Source organism: Helianthus annuus, chromosome 8 (genome assembly GCF_002127325.2).
Source record: "Helianthus annuus cultivar XRQ/B chromosome 8, HanXRQr2.0-SUNRISE, whole genome shotgun sequence".
In the NCBI taxonomy this organism is placed as follows: domain Eukaryota; kingdom Viridiplantae; phylum Streptophyta; class Magnoliopsida; order Asterales; family Asteraceae; genus Helianthus; species Helianthus annuus.
This window is the reverse complement of record NC_035440.2, coordinates 82111151-82124987: the sequence shown is the minus strand read 5'-3', so window position 1 is coordinate 82124987 and position 13837 is coordinate 82111151. Positions and strand designations below refer to the sequence as shown.

General features: G+C 34.0%; 2 protein-coding genes across 2 annotated transcripts; one reads left to right on the top strand and one right to left on the bottom strand.

Moving 5' to 3' along the window:
* Positions 1–2981: 2981 nt before the first annotated feature.
* LOC110873194 (3-ketoacyl-CoA synthase 12) lies at positions 2982–4693 on the bottom strand. The gene has a single exon (XM_022122123.2). The coding sequence runs from the start codon at positions 4554–4556 to the stop codon at positions 3156–3158; it is 1401 nt and encodes a 466-aa protein (XP_021977815.1). The 5' UTR covers positions 4557–4693; the 3' UTR covers positions 2982–3155.
* On the top strand, positions 4628–5849 carry LOC118480997 (TATA-binding protein-associated factor 2N-like). Its single transcript, XM_035976061.1, has 2 exons — positions 4628–4655; positions 5365–5849. The coding sequence occupies exons 1-2, from the start codon at positions 4628–4630 to the stop codon at positions 5847–5849; spliced, it is 513 nt and encodes a 170-aa protein (XP_035831954.1).
* Positions 5850–13837: the final 7988 nt, after the last annotated feature.

Below are 13837 nucleotides of genomic sequence, written 5' to 3'. Positions count from 1 at the left end.
CCATAATCTTATAAAATTTGCAATATAAACCCGCCAAATGCATATATAAATTATGTCGCCCTACGAGCACATCAGAAGCCTCACTTATAATCTCAAATGCCACTAATGCAAGGTTTTTGTTTCCTTGATCCAATGCAATCATACCAAAGTGTTAATCATTCAAATCCTCAAGCAAACTGCTCCAGTCTACAAAGCTTTGAGTGAAAAAGCTCTGTTGAGTAATTTATGGTGCACGGCATCCTGTACTTTGGAAAACTACTGGTGCTTAGTCTGTGATTGAACATGTGACTGGGATGGTGTTTGGATAGATGCTTGTGGCATATTGACATGCACAATTTGTATAACTAACAAGATGAAAACCCCATTTTAGACATAATGGATATGATAAACTTTCAATGCACATTGTAATAAGTCTTTTCAAAATCAATTTTAAAAATAATGGCTTTCCTCTTTTGCTTCTTATCCAAGACATCACTTCATTTACAACAAGCAGCACATATAGATATTTTAGGATAAATGATTTTGAAAGTTACGACTAAATATATTCATATGTGTGTATGTGTATAATTTTAATATTCAAGGATAAATGATTTTGAAAGTTATGTTTCAAAAATTTAAATGCGTTTGTTATCCGAATTCCAGTACGTGCTTAAAAGTTGGTTGGTATTCATTTTTTATACACAAAAACAAAAACGTGCTTTTTTGTATATATATTGTTTGCAATACATATAATATTATATGTATTAAAATATAAATAAAATAGTGAAACTTCTTCGCGTGTTGCAGATAGAATTCAGTCAATATAGGTTCGGTTCGTTACGATGGCGGTACACTACTGGCATTCGTATGGAAGCTGAAACATAAAACTTAAAAATATTGTCGTAATATGCCCAAAAGAACATTGCCACATGTTTCACATTGATAAAAACCATAAAAAACGAATATCAATACCGATGTTGTTCGAACGGAATTGAAGTGGAACTCATATTGTTGTTAAGGTATCCGTTAGTACCAACACTCGTATACAACTCTACTCTCAACAAAATATGTCGAAATTAAAAAAATTATATTTACATGTATAGTATAAAAATATCATTCATCATTACAACTTAATTTAAATTTTTGAACAAATTGGTTTAGAACAAAAAACTACTAAAGCAACATGTACAATTAATATATGCACAAACTTGTTGCAAAGTAATTGTTGCAAAGTAATAGTATATAAATGTAAAAAAGTTGTATTTAAGTATCATAGTTATAGGCTATCCAATAAGCTGCCTAAAATTTACTACAAAAATCCACCATTCAAGTTTGACAGTAAATATTTTTGGCATAAATTTAAGTGAATTTTTTTTAACAGTCAACGAATCCTTTAAATGGGCTATTGGCGAAATTCACCATGTCGGGATACACTCGCCTTCGAACCGGGGAAAACCCTCACCTAGGGCCGAAGCCCGTGAACACTCGCCTGAAGGTACAACAGTGCGGTGAGGTAAAACCCACTCAGTTCAAGGATCGAACTAATAATCTCCACCTATTCGTCTAGTCTCCCATCATCACCAGGTGCCGCAGAAAATAATCGGGATGACAGAAATCGGACTTGAATCACTTAGAACACCATATTTCTCTTTTATCACTCTACCACCAACTCATTGGCTAAATTTAAGTGCATTGATGACTTGTTCATTTGGTGAGGGAAGGCTAGCCTGGAACTCAACTACTACATGTTGGGGTATTATTGGAATTTTATGTAAAAATATTATTAAAGTAAAGTACAATTCATTAAAGCGATATTAATTTCCATATAAAAATAGATTTAAATTGGGAATAAATGACCACAGCTGTACACTCCAGGTCTCCTATGTCCTCTCCTTATAAACTCCATTTTCTATATTTTTGTTGCAAAAGGACCGAAATTTATAATAATTACTCATGCGTAAAAATTCTGTCTAAGCTTTGATTAGTCGTTGATTAATCACTAATTATAGATTTGCCGAGTAATATCTCTTAATCGTTAGACGGTCAACGGTTGTCCAGCTAAATTTCAACAAAGCCTTATAATTTTTCTTAAAAAATAGGTCAAGGAGGAGTTAAGCAGTCTACTTTAAAAGATTACATATAAAAAAGTGTGTTTATATATAAAACTAAAACATACATGTAAAAATCTTAATCCGATTAATCTTTATTAATCCCGATTAATTGTTAGTTCATACTTCACCAACCGACTACCGCCTACCATCCTTACAACACCAATTACGTTGTGTTAATAATAGCAATAATAAGTTAATAACAATAACAATTGGCTTTGTAATCTTTCCTTTTATTTAATATACAGCAGCCTTTCAAAATAAAAATAAAAATAATAATAATAATAATAATAATAATAATAATAATGGTAAAGATAAAAAGAAAATATCGGTTTGACCTGTCAAACCAGTTACATGCCAAAATAAATAAACTCAATATACCCTTTTAAATAAGACAAAAAAAAAAAAAAAAAACACTGAAGGCTCAATTTTGGCACTTTTAAATTATACACACAAAGATAAGTTTTTTAAGAACCAACTTTATGTTTTAGTCCATTCATGATTTTATTAATTAGTATTATATAAAAAAATTAAACCCATTCAAATTAATTATTTACATTTATTCAAGGAGATAAACCAAATTAATTCAGTGTTGTACCTGTGTGAGTGTAAAGCATTCACAACCCTACATTTATTTATATTTAAAACAGTTCGTAATGTTAGGTGAACTCATGAACTTCTATATATATGCAAATGAATTATTAACCAATAAGATATGATTTTTAAGATGGAAGTAAAAACTTATTATGTTTATTTTGTTTCCATTCCATGTTAAACAAAAAAACACAACCGGCCAAATAAATACACACTACTCTATTAACATGAAAATATTCAAACTTTCTTTTTCCTATAAAAAACAAAATGATAAGTAAAAACTTATTATATTTATTTTGTTTCCATGTTAAACAAAAAACAATACAACCGTACAAATAAATACACACTACTACTATTAACATGAAAAATATTCAAACTTCTTTTCCTATAATAAAAGCAATGATTTTAGTGGAAAATAAAAATGACCTTTTTTCTTTTTCTTTTCTTTTCTTTTCTTTTCTTTCTTTGTTCAACTCACTTTAGAGACTTGAATGTTTCAATGTCTTCATGATCTTGAATCCAACCATATTTCGCCATGAAAGGGTTTTCCAAGGTTTTTGGTGGGTAATCTTCAATGTTACACTCATTCCATACATTCCCATCACCTTCAAGATCTCTAACCACCTCCCACACACAACTGTTGCACTTGAAACCAGCACCAAAACTTATCATAAACAACTTGTCACCTTTTTTCAGCCTTTTTTTAGCCTCCATGTAGCCGAGAACGTACCATAGGCTACTCGCGGACGTGTTACCGAACCGGTGGAGGGTCATTCGGGCCGGCTCGATGTCAAACTGGCTCAGGTTAAGGCTCTGAGCCACGGCATCGATCACGGCCTTCCCACCCGTATGAAGACAAAAATGATCAATTCCTGTTTTGAAATTGATCGTCGGTCGAGTCGCGTTAAACGACTTGCCGAAAATATTTTGGAGTGTTTTTCGGGCGAGGGAGAGGGTCGCGAACCGAAGGAGTTCGCGCATTGGGAGGATCTTGGGCGCGATTTCTTTTAGATTTTCAACAAACGCCCGTGTGGCTGTTTTTGGTAGGGTTTTGCCCAGGTGAAACCCTACACGATCCTGAGCGTCTTCGGTTTGCAAACAGCAACCGTATGCTTCGTCTTTGGACCCATGGTGGGTCCGGACCATGACCTTTAGCTTAAACATGGACTTATGGACCAAACTTGGCTTGTTAGTCAGGATCATGGCGCACCCACCGGTCCTAAACAAACAATTTGATAATATCATTGACCGGTCATTACCCGTGTACCAATTTGGAGTCAAACATTCGGAAGTAACCACCAATGCTAACTGATTCTTGTTAGACTTAAATATACTTTGAACAAGATTAATCGAAATTAAACTCGCACTACACCCCATTCCAGACAAATTATAACTTTTCACATCTTCTCTCATTTTGTACCGGTTAATAATTCGTCCGGATAACGACGGCATGCTGGCAAACATAGACACGTTGACCACAAGCACGTCAATGTTATCCGGACGAATACCAGTACGCTGGAAGAGTTTTCCAATACTGTCTTGGAAAAACTCTTCCATTTCTTGAATAGCATCATCATGATTAGGGTTTTCTTCACGACCTTCAAACACCATTTTTGGAGCGTAGGTTTCTTCGCCAATGCCGGAACTTACAATGGCTTTGAGAAGGAACTTATACTCGTTGAGACCCAAGTTCTTGTTTCTCATGATAATGTCCCCGGATAACTCGGTCGACAGTTTTCGGTCATCGGAGGGTTTGTAGAGCTGGTAGTCGAGTATGTAACAGTTTTGATGCCTTCTTTTGTCAAGAATTTTGAGGAGAATGCATAGAAGGAAGAAGAGAGGGAGGAAGAACATGGTGGTCAAAACATAATCCATAATCAGATTACAAGGATAGATAGATAGATATAGAAATATATATTGGTATGTATATATATAGAGAGAGAGAGATGGAAGGAGGAAGAGAGTGGAAGAGATGTATATTTGCAATGTTTCTTTTGGGTTGTGAAATTGAAAGCTAAAGTCAGATTTGTATAAAAGGCTCTCACTATCTGCACACCAAGCCAGGCTATCTGCACACTTAGGGTTTAGATACGCTGCGTATTGGTCAATACGCAGCGTATAGGGTTACCTGAATACGCTGCGTATTGACCAATACGCAGCGTATATAAGTGGTAGGTACACGACCAGACAGTCAAACCTAGTACCATGTCAAATCAGTCTTACATAGGGTGCGTATTGATCAATACGCAGCGTATTGACAGACTGATTTGACCTGATACGATGTTGTCCAGGGCACGTGAATAAAGTAATACGATGAGTAGGGATCAATACGCTGCGTATTGACATGCCAGATGAAAGTCTATTTATCCCTCCATTCATGTCTGTTACAATTCATCCGACATATACTTTGCTTTCCTTTTCATATACTTTGCTTTCCTTCATCTTCTTCTTAAGTAAATTGTTTGTTTTTTGTTCAACCTTGTTAAAATGTCATCATTTTGGAAGGATAATTATTTCGGTAATCGCTATTCTAACGACACATGGGGATCAAATGCTGCCAATGAGGAGGAGGAGGTTGTGTCTGGAGTCCCTGTTGATCAAGAAACACAGTTGCCAGACTTGAACAAGACTCCCACTCCACCTGTTGATGAACCAAATTACCCGGTGCATCAAGTGTGTCCAGATTACGGATACGGGTATGAATCTCCGTACGTGCAACAAAGTGGATACGGTGCTGAGAATGCACCTGTTGATGAACCAAATTATCCGGTGCATCAAGTGTGTCCAGATTACGGATACGGGTATGAATCTCCGTACGTGCAACAAAGTGGATACGGTGCTGAAAATGCACCTGTTGATGAACCATATTACCCGTCGCAGCCATCGTATCCGGGTTATGGGGTATACGGGGACGAAGGTGGATACGGAAGTTACAGTGGATACGGTGGTGATGGTGGATACGGGGGTGAAGGTGGTTACAGTGGATATGGGGGCTACGGTGGATACGATAGATATGGGGGTGACGGTGGTTACAGTGTATACGACAGTGTATACGATAGATATAGGGATGCAGTTGGATATGGTTGTGAGTCCCGTAACACATCACTTTGTGAACCATCTACCCCGAGCAATCCATTTCAAGTAAATGAGGTATCATTATTATTATAGTTAAAAATGATATAATTATAATAATTATTATTATTGTTAAAATACTTTAATTATAAATATAATTATAAATATTATTATTATTATTATTATTATTATTATTATTAGTATTATTATTATTATTATTATTATTTTTGTTGTTGTTGTTGTTGTTAAAAATATTATAATTAATTAACAAAATAATTATAAGATTTAGTAAATAAACAAGTTAAGAAAGTTAAGTTAATAAACAATTTATTTTTCTTCTCTAAATAAATAAATTAATAAAAAATATTTTAAATAAATTAGTATTGTAAATAAATAAAAGAATCATGAAATTGATTTTTAGTTAAAATGGTTAGTTTAAACCTAACTTAGTTAGTTAAATCATAGTTAAAATGGTTAGTTTAAACCTAACTTAGTTAGTTAAATCATAGTTATATCCTAACTAGGTTAGCATTTAATACAAGGGACCACTAACTGAGTTAGAGAACTCAGTTAGTCCAGTTAAGTGCCAAAAACAAAAAAAAGTCCCTGAAGTTTCAAATTTTACAACAAGTTCTGTGTGAATTTAAAGTTCAGAAGGCTTTATACGCTGCGTATTGGTCAATACGCAGCGTATACAAGGTGTCAGTATACGCTGCGTATAGGCCAATACGCAGCCTATTAGCAGTTACTGCATATATGAATTAAGTTCCATGTTCTAACAGCTCCGGAACGGAGGATAAACTGGTTAAGGCTTTACGGTTCTAAATGATAGGTCACGAGTTCGATTCTTGATAAGGGCCGGTTCTTTAAAGAAGACCCCCTTTTATACTGATTTTATATATATTTACATTTTGGTCCCTGGTGTTTCATTTTTTATAAAAATGGTCCCTGAAGTTTCATGAATAGACAAAAATGGTCCCTGTTGTTTCATAATTTAGATAAATGGTCCCTGATGATTCCAGGATTTACAATAATGGTCCCTTATGTTTCTGAAATTGACACAAAATGTTTCCAGGTATGAAGTGTCAAATTTTACCAAGTTTATATACGCTGCGTATTGACCAATACGCAGCGTATAGAAACCTGGCAAACATTTGACACTTCAAACCTACCAAAATGACCCCAAATGTGCATCAGTTTTCTATACGCTGCGTATTGGTCAATACGCAGCGTATAGGGCCCTTGTTTTCTGTGCAATGATTGGTAATCAGGCACTGAGATCTATGGTTTATCTACGCTGCGTATTGGTCAATACGCAGCGTCTAGGGTTAACCTTATAGGCTGCGTATTGACCAATACGCAGCGTAGATAAACCCTAACTTTTGCTAGGGTTTGGTGTGCCAATAGGCACTTTAGTGTGCCAATAGGCACACCCGTATAAAAAGGGGTGTGTACAACTTGCATGCCTCACTATTTTGGAATATTTTATTTAAAAATTTCAACATACCGCTTATGCATATATTGACAAATAAAAACCTAAAATAACGTTTGGTTTGATCTTGAACTTAACCGTGTGAAGGAAATACAACCTAGGGTTTGTTTTTATATATTACTTACTTTTACAATAAACTTAATTACGTTTTTCGTCCCTATGATTTGTCAAAAATCATTGTTTTAATCCATTAGTTTCAAAATTGTCAAAACACTCATTATGGTTTCACTTTCGTAACTGTTGCAGTCCACGTACACTAACATCATCAAGTTATTCTGTTAGTTTTTTTGAAATGACCATAATGCCTCTGTTATTATAATTAAAATAAAAATAAAAAAAATAAAAATAAATAAAGAGTTAGTTACGTTTTTCGTCCCCGTGTTTTATTAAAAATAACCATTACAGTCCATTAGTTCTAAAAATTACGAAACCATTACAATCTATACTGGTACTATTTTGTCAATTTTTAAAACTAACGGACTCTAATGGTTATTTTTAACAAACCACATGGACGAAAACCATAACCAACTCTTTATTTGTTTTAATTTTATTTTTAATAAAAAGGGTATTATGGTTATTTAAATAAACTAATAGAATAATTGGATGACATTAGTGAAGTGGACTGTAATAGTTACGAAAGTGAAACCATAATGACTGTTTTGACAATTTTTAAACTAATGAACTGAAATAGTGATTTTTGACTAACCACATGGATGAAAAACGTAATTAACTCTTTACAATATGTTCCCGAGTTTCATTTAGAGAAGAAAAGGAAGGGATTTGAAATAATGTCAACAAAAATCGTGTTCCAGCGATTCTTTTAACGAAGAAAATGGAAAGAGTAAGAAATGGAAGGAAAACTTATATTTACTTCCTTCGTTCCAAATTAGAGAGATTTAGAAAGAAAAGAATATTAATAAATAAAATATTTACTAGTTTTTCTTTTCATTTTCTTTGTACTCGAAAACGATAGTTAATTTTATCTTTCCTTTCCACTCCCTTTCTAATTTTCTATTATCTCCTTGATTTTCCTTTCTCTTTTTGTTCTTTCGTTTAACTAAACTCGGGAACAAAGCGCTAATTTGAAGTTTAAATTTAAAAAAGAAATTAATAATTTTCTGGTTAATTTTAACGTTTATCTCAAACTCCATATTTTGTTAAAACTAATGGAAATTCTTGAGATAAATAGTTATATATATAAAGATCTTTGGGTTATTGGATTTTATCACTCTCAACTATTAGCTATTGGCTGTTGCCACCCTCAACTATCATTTTGACGTCCGTCACCCCCAACTTAACACTTAGTATATTCTGTCACCACGTCGTTAACTGATCACCAACTTTTGATCATGTTACTATACTTTTGGGGGTGTCCTAAGTTGGTGATCAGTTAACGACATGATGACATAACACACTAAGTGTTAAGTTGGGGGTGGCGGGCGTCAAAGTGATAGTTGGGGGTGGCAACGGCCAATAGCCAATAGTTTGGGGTGACAAAATCCAATAACCCAAGATCTTTTTAGAATGGCCCTTAACTCACACACTACTAAACCTTCTTCTAATGTACATCATTATAAATTATAAATAAGCAACAAGTTTTAGCTTAGGTAAGTTATACCTTTGGTTTTAGGTGATTTTCAAAAAAAATTGGATCATGTAGTTCTTGTCCCACCAAGTGAAAAACTTTATTATTAAAATGAAGTTTTTGTTTTATAATTCAGGATTGTAAATGTATAATGGAAGTGAAAAAAATCTCCTATTAAAAGTGTAAGTTGAGATCATACTTTGAAGAGCAAGCCAAAATTGATTCTTATTTTTTTTCATCTTATATGATTGGGTTCATTTGGCCATTACAAATTTTTTTGTCATTAGTACTTCATTTTTTTTTCCTTTTTTGAACAACATTAGCACTTGATAAAACGTGTTTGAGCGCTTCCGATACTTGATAAAATGTGTTGGGTTCGTTCGACCCGCCTAATGATTTTTTAGCTATGATATTAGGGCTTCTTTGGGGTGTATGACGGACACGGTGGTAGTAAGGCTGGGGAGTATGTAGCGAAGAATATACACTCGAATGTGTTTGATCTATGAAAGACAACAGGGGGGAACTTGATAAGCGAGATAAACGGTATCGCCTCAGACGCCTCCACAAGATCACGATAGAAGTCATACTTCGCTTCATAATCATCAAATGAAGCTCGACTTTCTGATTCATATGATAGTAATGCTTAGCCAAATCTGACTTCCCAATTGTGTTCTTTTGTCATATTTCATATAGATGGTATATTTGATATGTCATAAATTATGGAGTTTGTTTATACACACAAACGTCGTACCGCTGAATAACACTTTATGGGCGTTTTGAACCTAGCGTTTATGCTTTATTTGTGTATGTGACGTCTTAATTTCTAAGCCCCCGACTGCATCGCGGCGGGAGCTTCCATCTAGTTATATTTAATTAGAACCATTAAGCACTTTGGGATGTAACATCTTACTACTATACACATCTTGATACCGCTAAGCTACAAGCTCTTTTATTATGTGTTTATATAGTTCAACTTATGCATTATATTCATATATGATGTTATTCTGTTTTTTTAAACCGATCTTATAGCTCGGCCAGACCACTGTATTATTAAAAAAGCCAGCTCGTTTATAAAAAAATGTTTAAAAACAAATTAGTAAACAAGCTTTATTCTAGAAAACACTATGATCTAAAAACCGACTTAATGTCATTGATTTAGTTCGGTTGTTGGTTTGAACCAATTTTGCCAACCCTTATGTAGTGATGTCATCATATACGTAAGCTAGACTACTAGAAGTTATGAAGCGAAGTAGAGAAAAGACTCACGTAATAATCGTGAGTTTATATTTTGAAAAATGAGTAAAAATAGTTTTTATAATTATTTATGCAAATGTTCTCCATTATCGATATATTAAATTTATTATGTTAGGAATAGTATTTTAACGGTGTTATAACGGAGGTAATACAGATATGGGAGAGACTTAGAAACGGAAACAGAGAACGAGAGCAGTAGAGAGATAATAAAGCGAGGATGGTGAAAGAAAGCCGGCAAGCCACTGGTTCAATTTTATTTATTTATTTTTTCTTTTTTGTGTGTTTTTCTATGTCTATTAGATTTTGTGTTCTTCTTCGTTTCCCACTAGAAATCATTTGTAAATTTATTTAGATACTGACCTTCGTTTTGTCCCTTGGCTTTGATGGAGTTGTGCTCCTGTTTTTATCTTTTTTATGTTCTCATTATCTTCTTTCGGTTTCAATTTTTTTTTTTTTTATTTTCATATATGTTTTCTATCTTATTTCTAAGAATTATGTCATCATGGAAACTGAATATGTTGAAAACGGATGGTGGATGGTGGTTGCCCTTTATTTGATTCGGTTTAGGTTTAAACGGGTTAACTTTTTATGACTAAAATAGAAAGGGGATAACTACCGAATGAAATCATCTCAAGCAACATCAATGACACTTTGTGATCACAAAGAGACTCAAAAGCGGATGATGTGTTTCGAGAAGGACTTTGAATCGGATTCATATGAAGGCCGACAAAAGAGGGTGCAACATGTCATCCTAGTCATACAAACGTAACAAGACTTGACCTTTGAGCACACTAGATCTAGAAGCCTTTACGAAAGCCTGAGGTGTACACTTAATCTACAAAGCACGATAAATGATTTCAAAGTACGCTTATCTACAAAGAAAACATAACGGATGCATCTCGAACCAACTTAACCTTTGAGCATGAAAATTGCCTTTGAAGTCGATCAAAACTCTAACTCCATCACAAGAACGCCTTGAACTCCAAGGTAGATAAAAGCAAAAAAAGATACGATAGGAATGTTTTTCGGAGACCTTTGATATCATGATAGCAATGGTAACCATAATCATGTTTGCAAAGCACAACTAGTATAAACTATGCTCTAAACACTAAACTTTCAGTTTATTGGTACAAAGATGAATTGTTGTCCTAGTTTAACCATCAAGATGGAACAATACCTACCAATTACAATTTATTTAGCAAACACAGGTTGAGAATTAGATTATAAAAGTATTAAAAAGAGATGAGAGTTTATCCTAGATTAAAGGCATATATTGAACAAATAAAACACACACTCTGATGAGACAAATTTACAATGTGCACAGCTTGGACAAACCACTAACAGATAACAACTTCTCTAAAACTTGTTAGGATTGTGATATTTGATTGTAGCCATTGAATCTCTTTATAATATCCTTAAACTTATTATTTCTATCCTCATTCAAGCAGTGATCAAAAGGTTAATATATGTAAAGGTCCGTTTACAATACTTAGGTAATTTGATGTATTCTATGATTAGAGATGTAAGAAGATATACTTGGATAGAAATTCGAAACTTATTCAGATCCCCTTATCATACGCATGGTTGTATTTCGCGGTGCACATGTGTGACACCTTTCAAGGTATACGTTATACATGTGTTCTTTGGTACGTGTGAAGGTTTTCGGTCTCTTGATTTTTGATTATGACTAAAGTTCTAAATGTGTACAGGCTCATCATAAGTACTACTACGTCAACAAATGTTTTGCTTACTCATGGCTAGGGGTGCAAACGAGCCGAGCTACTCGAGCTCGGCTCGAAAAAAAGCTCGAATGAGCCGAGCTAACGAGCTCGAACTCGAGCCTAAAAAACAAGCTCGTTAAGTAAACGAGCTCGAACCATTTATATAAATATAAAAAAATAACTTAATTATATGTATAATAATAATTATAATTATAATTAATATAAAATAATTAATAAATACTAAACGAGCCGAGCCCGAGCCAAGCTCGAGCTTGAAAAATTACCTTCGAGCCGAGCTCGAGCTTTAGAAATAAAGCTCGAATCGAGCCGAGCTCGAGCTTTCAAATGTTAAGCGAGCTCGAGCTCGAGCCTGGTCGAGCTCGGGCTCGACTCGGCTCGTTTGCACCCCTACTAGTCATGGCTGTCAAACTTCTAACCGTTTACTTGTAGATCATCTTACGTGGTTAGTTCTTTGGACAAACAAATTGAACTCTTGAGCCGATGCTAAGCGTTAGTAGGTCTCATACTCTAAACATTCGACTAAGTTAAACAAAGTTGTTTTGATCTTTCTTTATTATTATTTTTTTCAGTACAACCATATAGAATTACCATATAGTTGATTAATAAATGTCAGTGGCGTCTCTGAGAATTTACGTACCCTTTTCGAGCTCGACAAATGTGCCTATATGCTTTAACGATAAACAATATAATTACGAAAATGACAAAAATTGTAGTATTTGATAAATAATGCAATTATAATAATGACAAAATCATAGTATTCTAATGATTTACATACCGTAATAACTAATAAGTTAATAATCGATGCTTGTTTGACGTTTTTGCCACCCGGATGCTTGTTTAGGAGCCATTAACGCCTAAAAATAATAATCGATGTTCAACAATTAACAGACTAACAAAATTCCGACAACACTTAATCAATACGACAATATACGGGTTCTGATGTTATGTTTTGAAATCGATGTTCAACAAAATAATAATCGATGTTCAACAACTAACAAACTAACGAGTCAATAACACTAAACGAACGGACCTTTTTGAGTTCCGATGTTATGTTCTGAAACTTCTGAAATTAGAAATTCAGAATCGCCCTCCTGCAACTGCAACACAACAGTGTCTTCAGCATGATTGAATTATAAATATGATGCATCGATGATGATGTTTGATTGAATTATAATTTATAAATTCAGAATCGGACTTTTTTGAGTTTTCTGATGTTGTTGTTCTTGTTCGGACCATTTTGAGTTCTAATGATGATGTTTGATTGTTCGGCGTCGGCCCTTCTTGTTCTGTTTCCAGCAATCCAGCCGTCTTCAGAAGTTCAGTGTTTCCACTTTCCAGCGGATACAACCTACAAGCGGATACAACCTACAAGTTCTGATGTTCAGACGTGTTTCCAGCGTCTTCTTCAGCAATCCGACCTTTCAGTTTCCAGCCGTGTTTTTTTATTTTTATTTTTAAAAATCATATTAGTATTGGGTTGTGCCCAATAAATCTAATATTAAGTTGGGTAAATTATAAAGCATGAAAAGGTATTTAATAATGGGCCTCTATATTTGATTTGTATGTGTTTACATTTTTTTTAAATAACATATATATATATATATATATATATATATATATATATCAATTTTTTTTTAAAAAAATCCCGTGCCCCTCAAAATTACGGGCCTTGTGCGGAAGTCCTCCCCGCACACCATAAGAGCCGCCCCTGATAAATGTCTCTAAACAAGTTTGATTAAATTTACAATGATAGAGATAACAAGGTTTAATGCACAACACACGATTTGGGATACATTGTTAGAAACAATTGCTCAAAAAATAATGAGCATTGCAGATATGGTGGCTATGTATTTGTGTCAAATATTGTGTGGATTATATAAGTCGCATAATATTATACTCGACCTGAAAATGTTGACATGTCACTATTACAAAAATAAGAAATAAAACATAGTTCTTTAATGTATATAAAAGACTTACAATAAAAATACCTAAATAAATACAAATTACTTCA

What these genes read in the sequence shown, in the direction of transcription:
- LOC118480997 (XM_035976061.1), top strand. Translation starts at nt 4,628, where the DNA reads ATGGAAGGAGGAAGAGAGTGGAAGAGAT. An exon ending in AGGAAGAGAGTGGAAGAGAT is followed by an intron (nt 4,656 to 5,364) that starts GTATATTTGCAA and finishes AAGTGTGTCCAG; the next exon opens with ATTACGGATACGGGTATGAA.
- LOC110873194 (XM_022122123.2), bottom strand. Translation starts at nt 4,556, where the DNA reads ATGGATTATGTTTTGACCACCATGTTCTTCCTCCCTCTCTTCTTCCTT.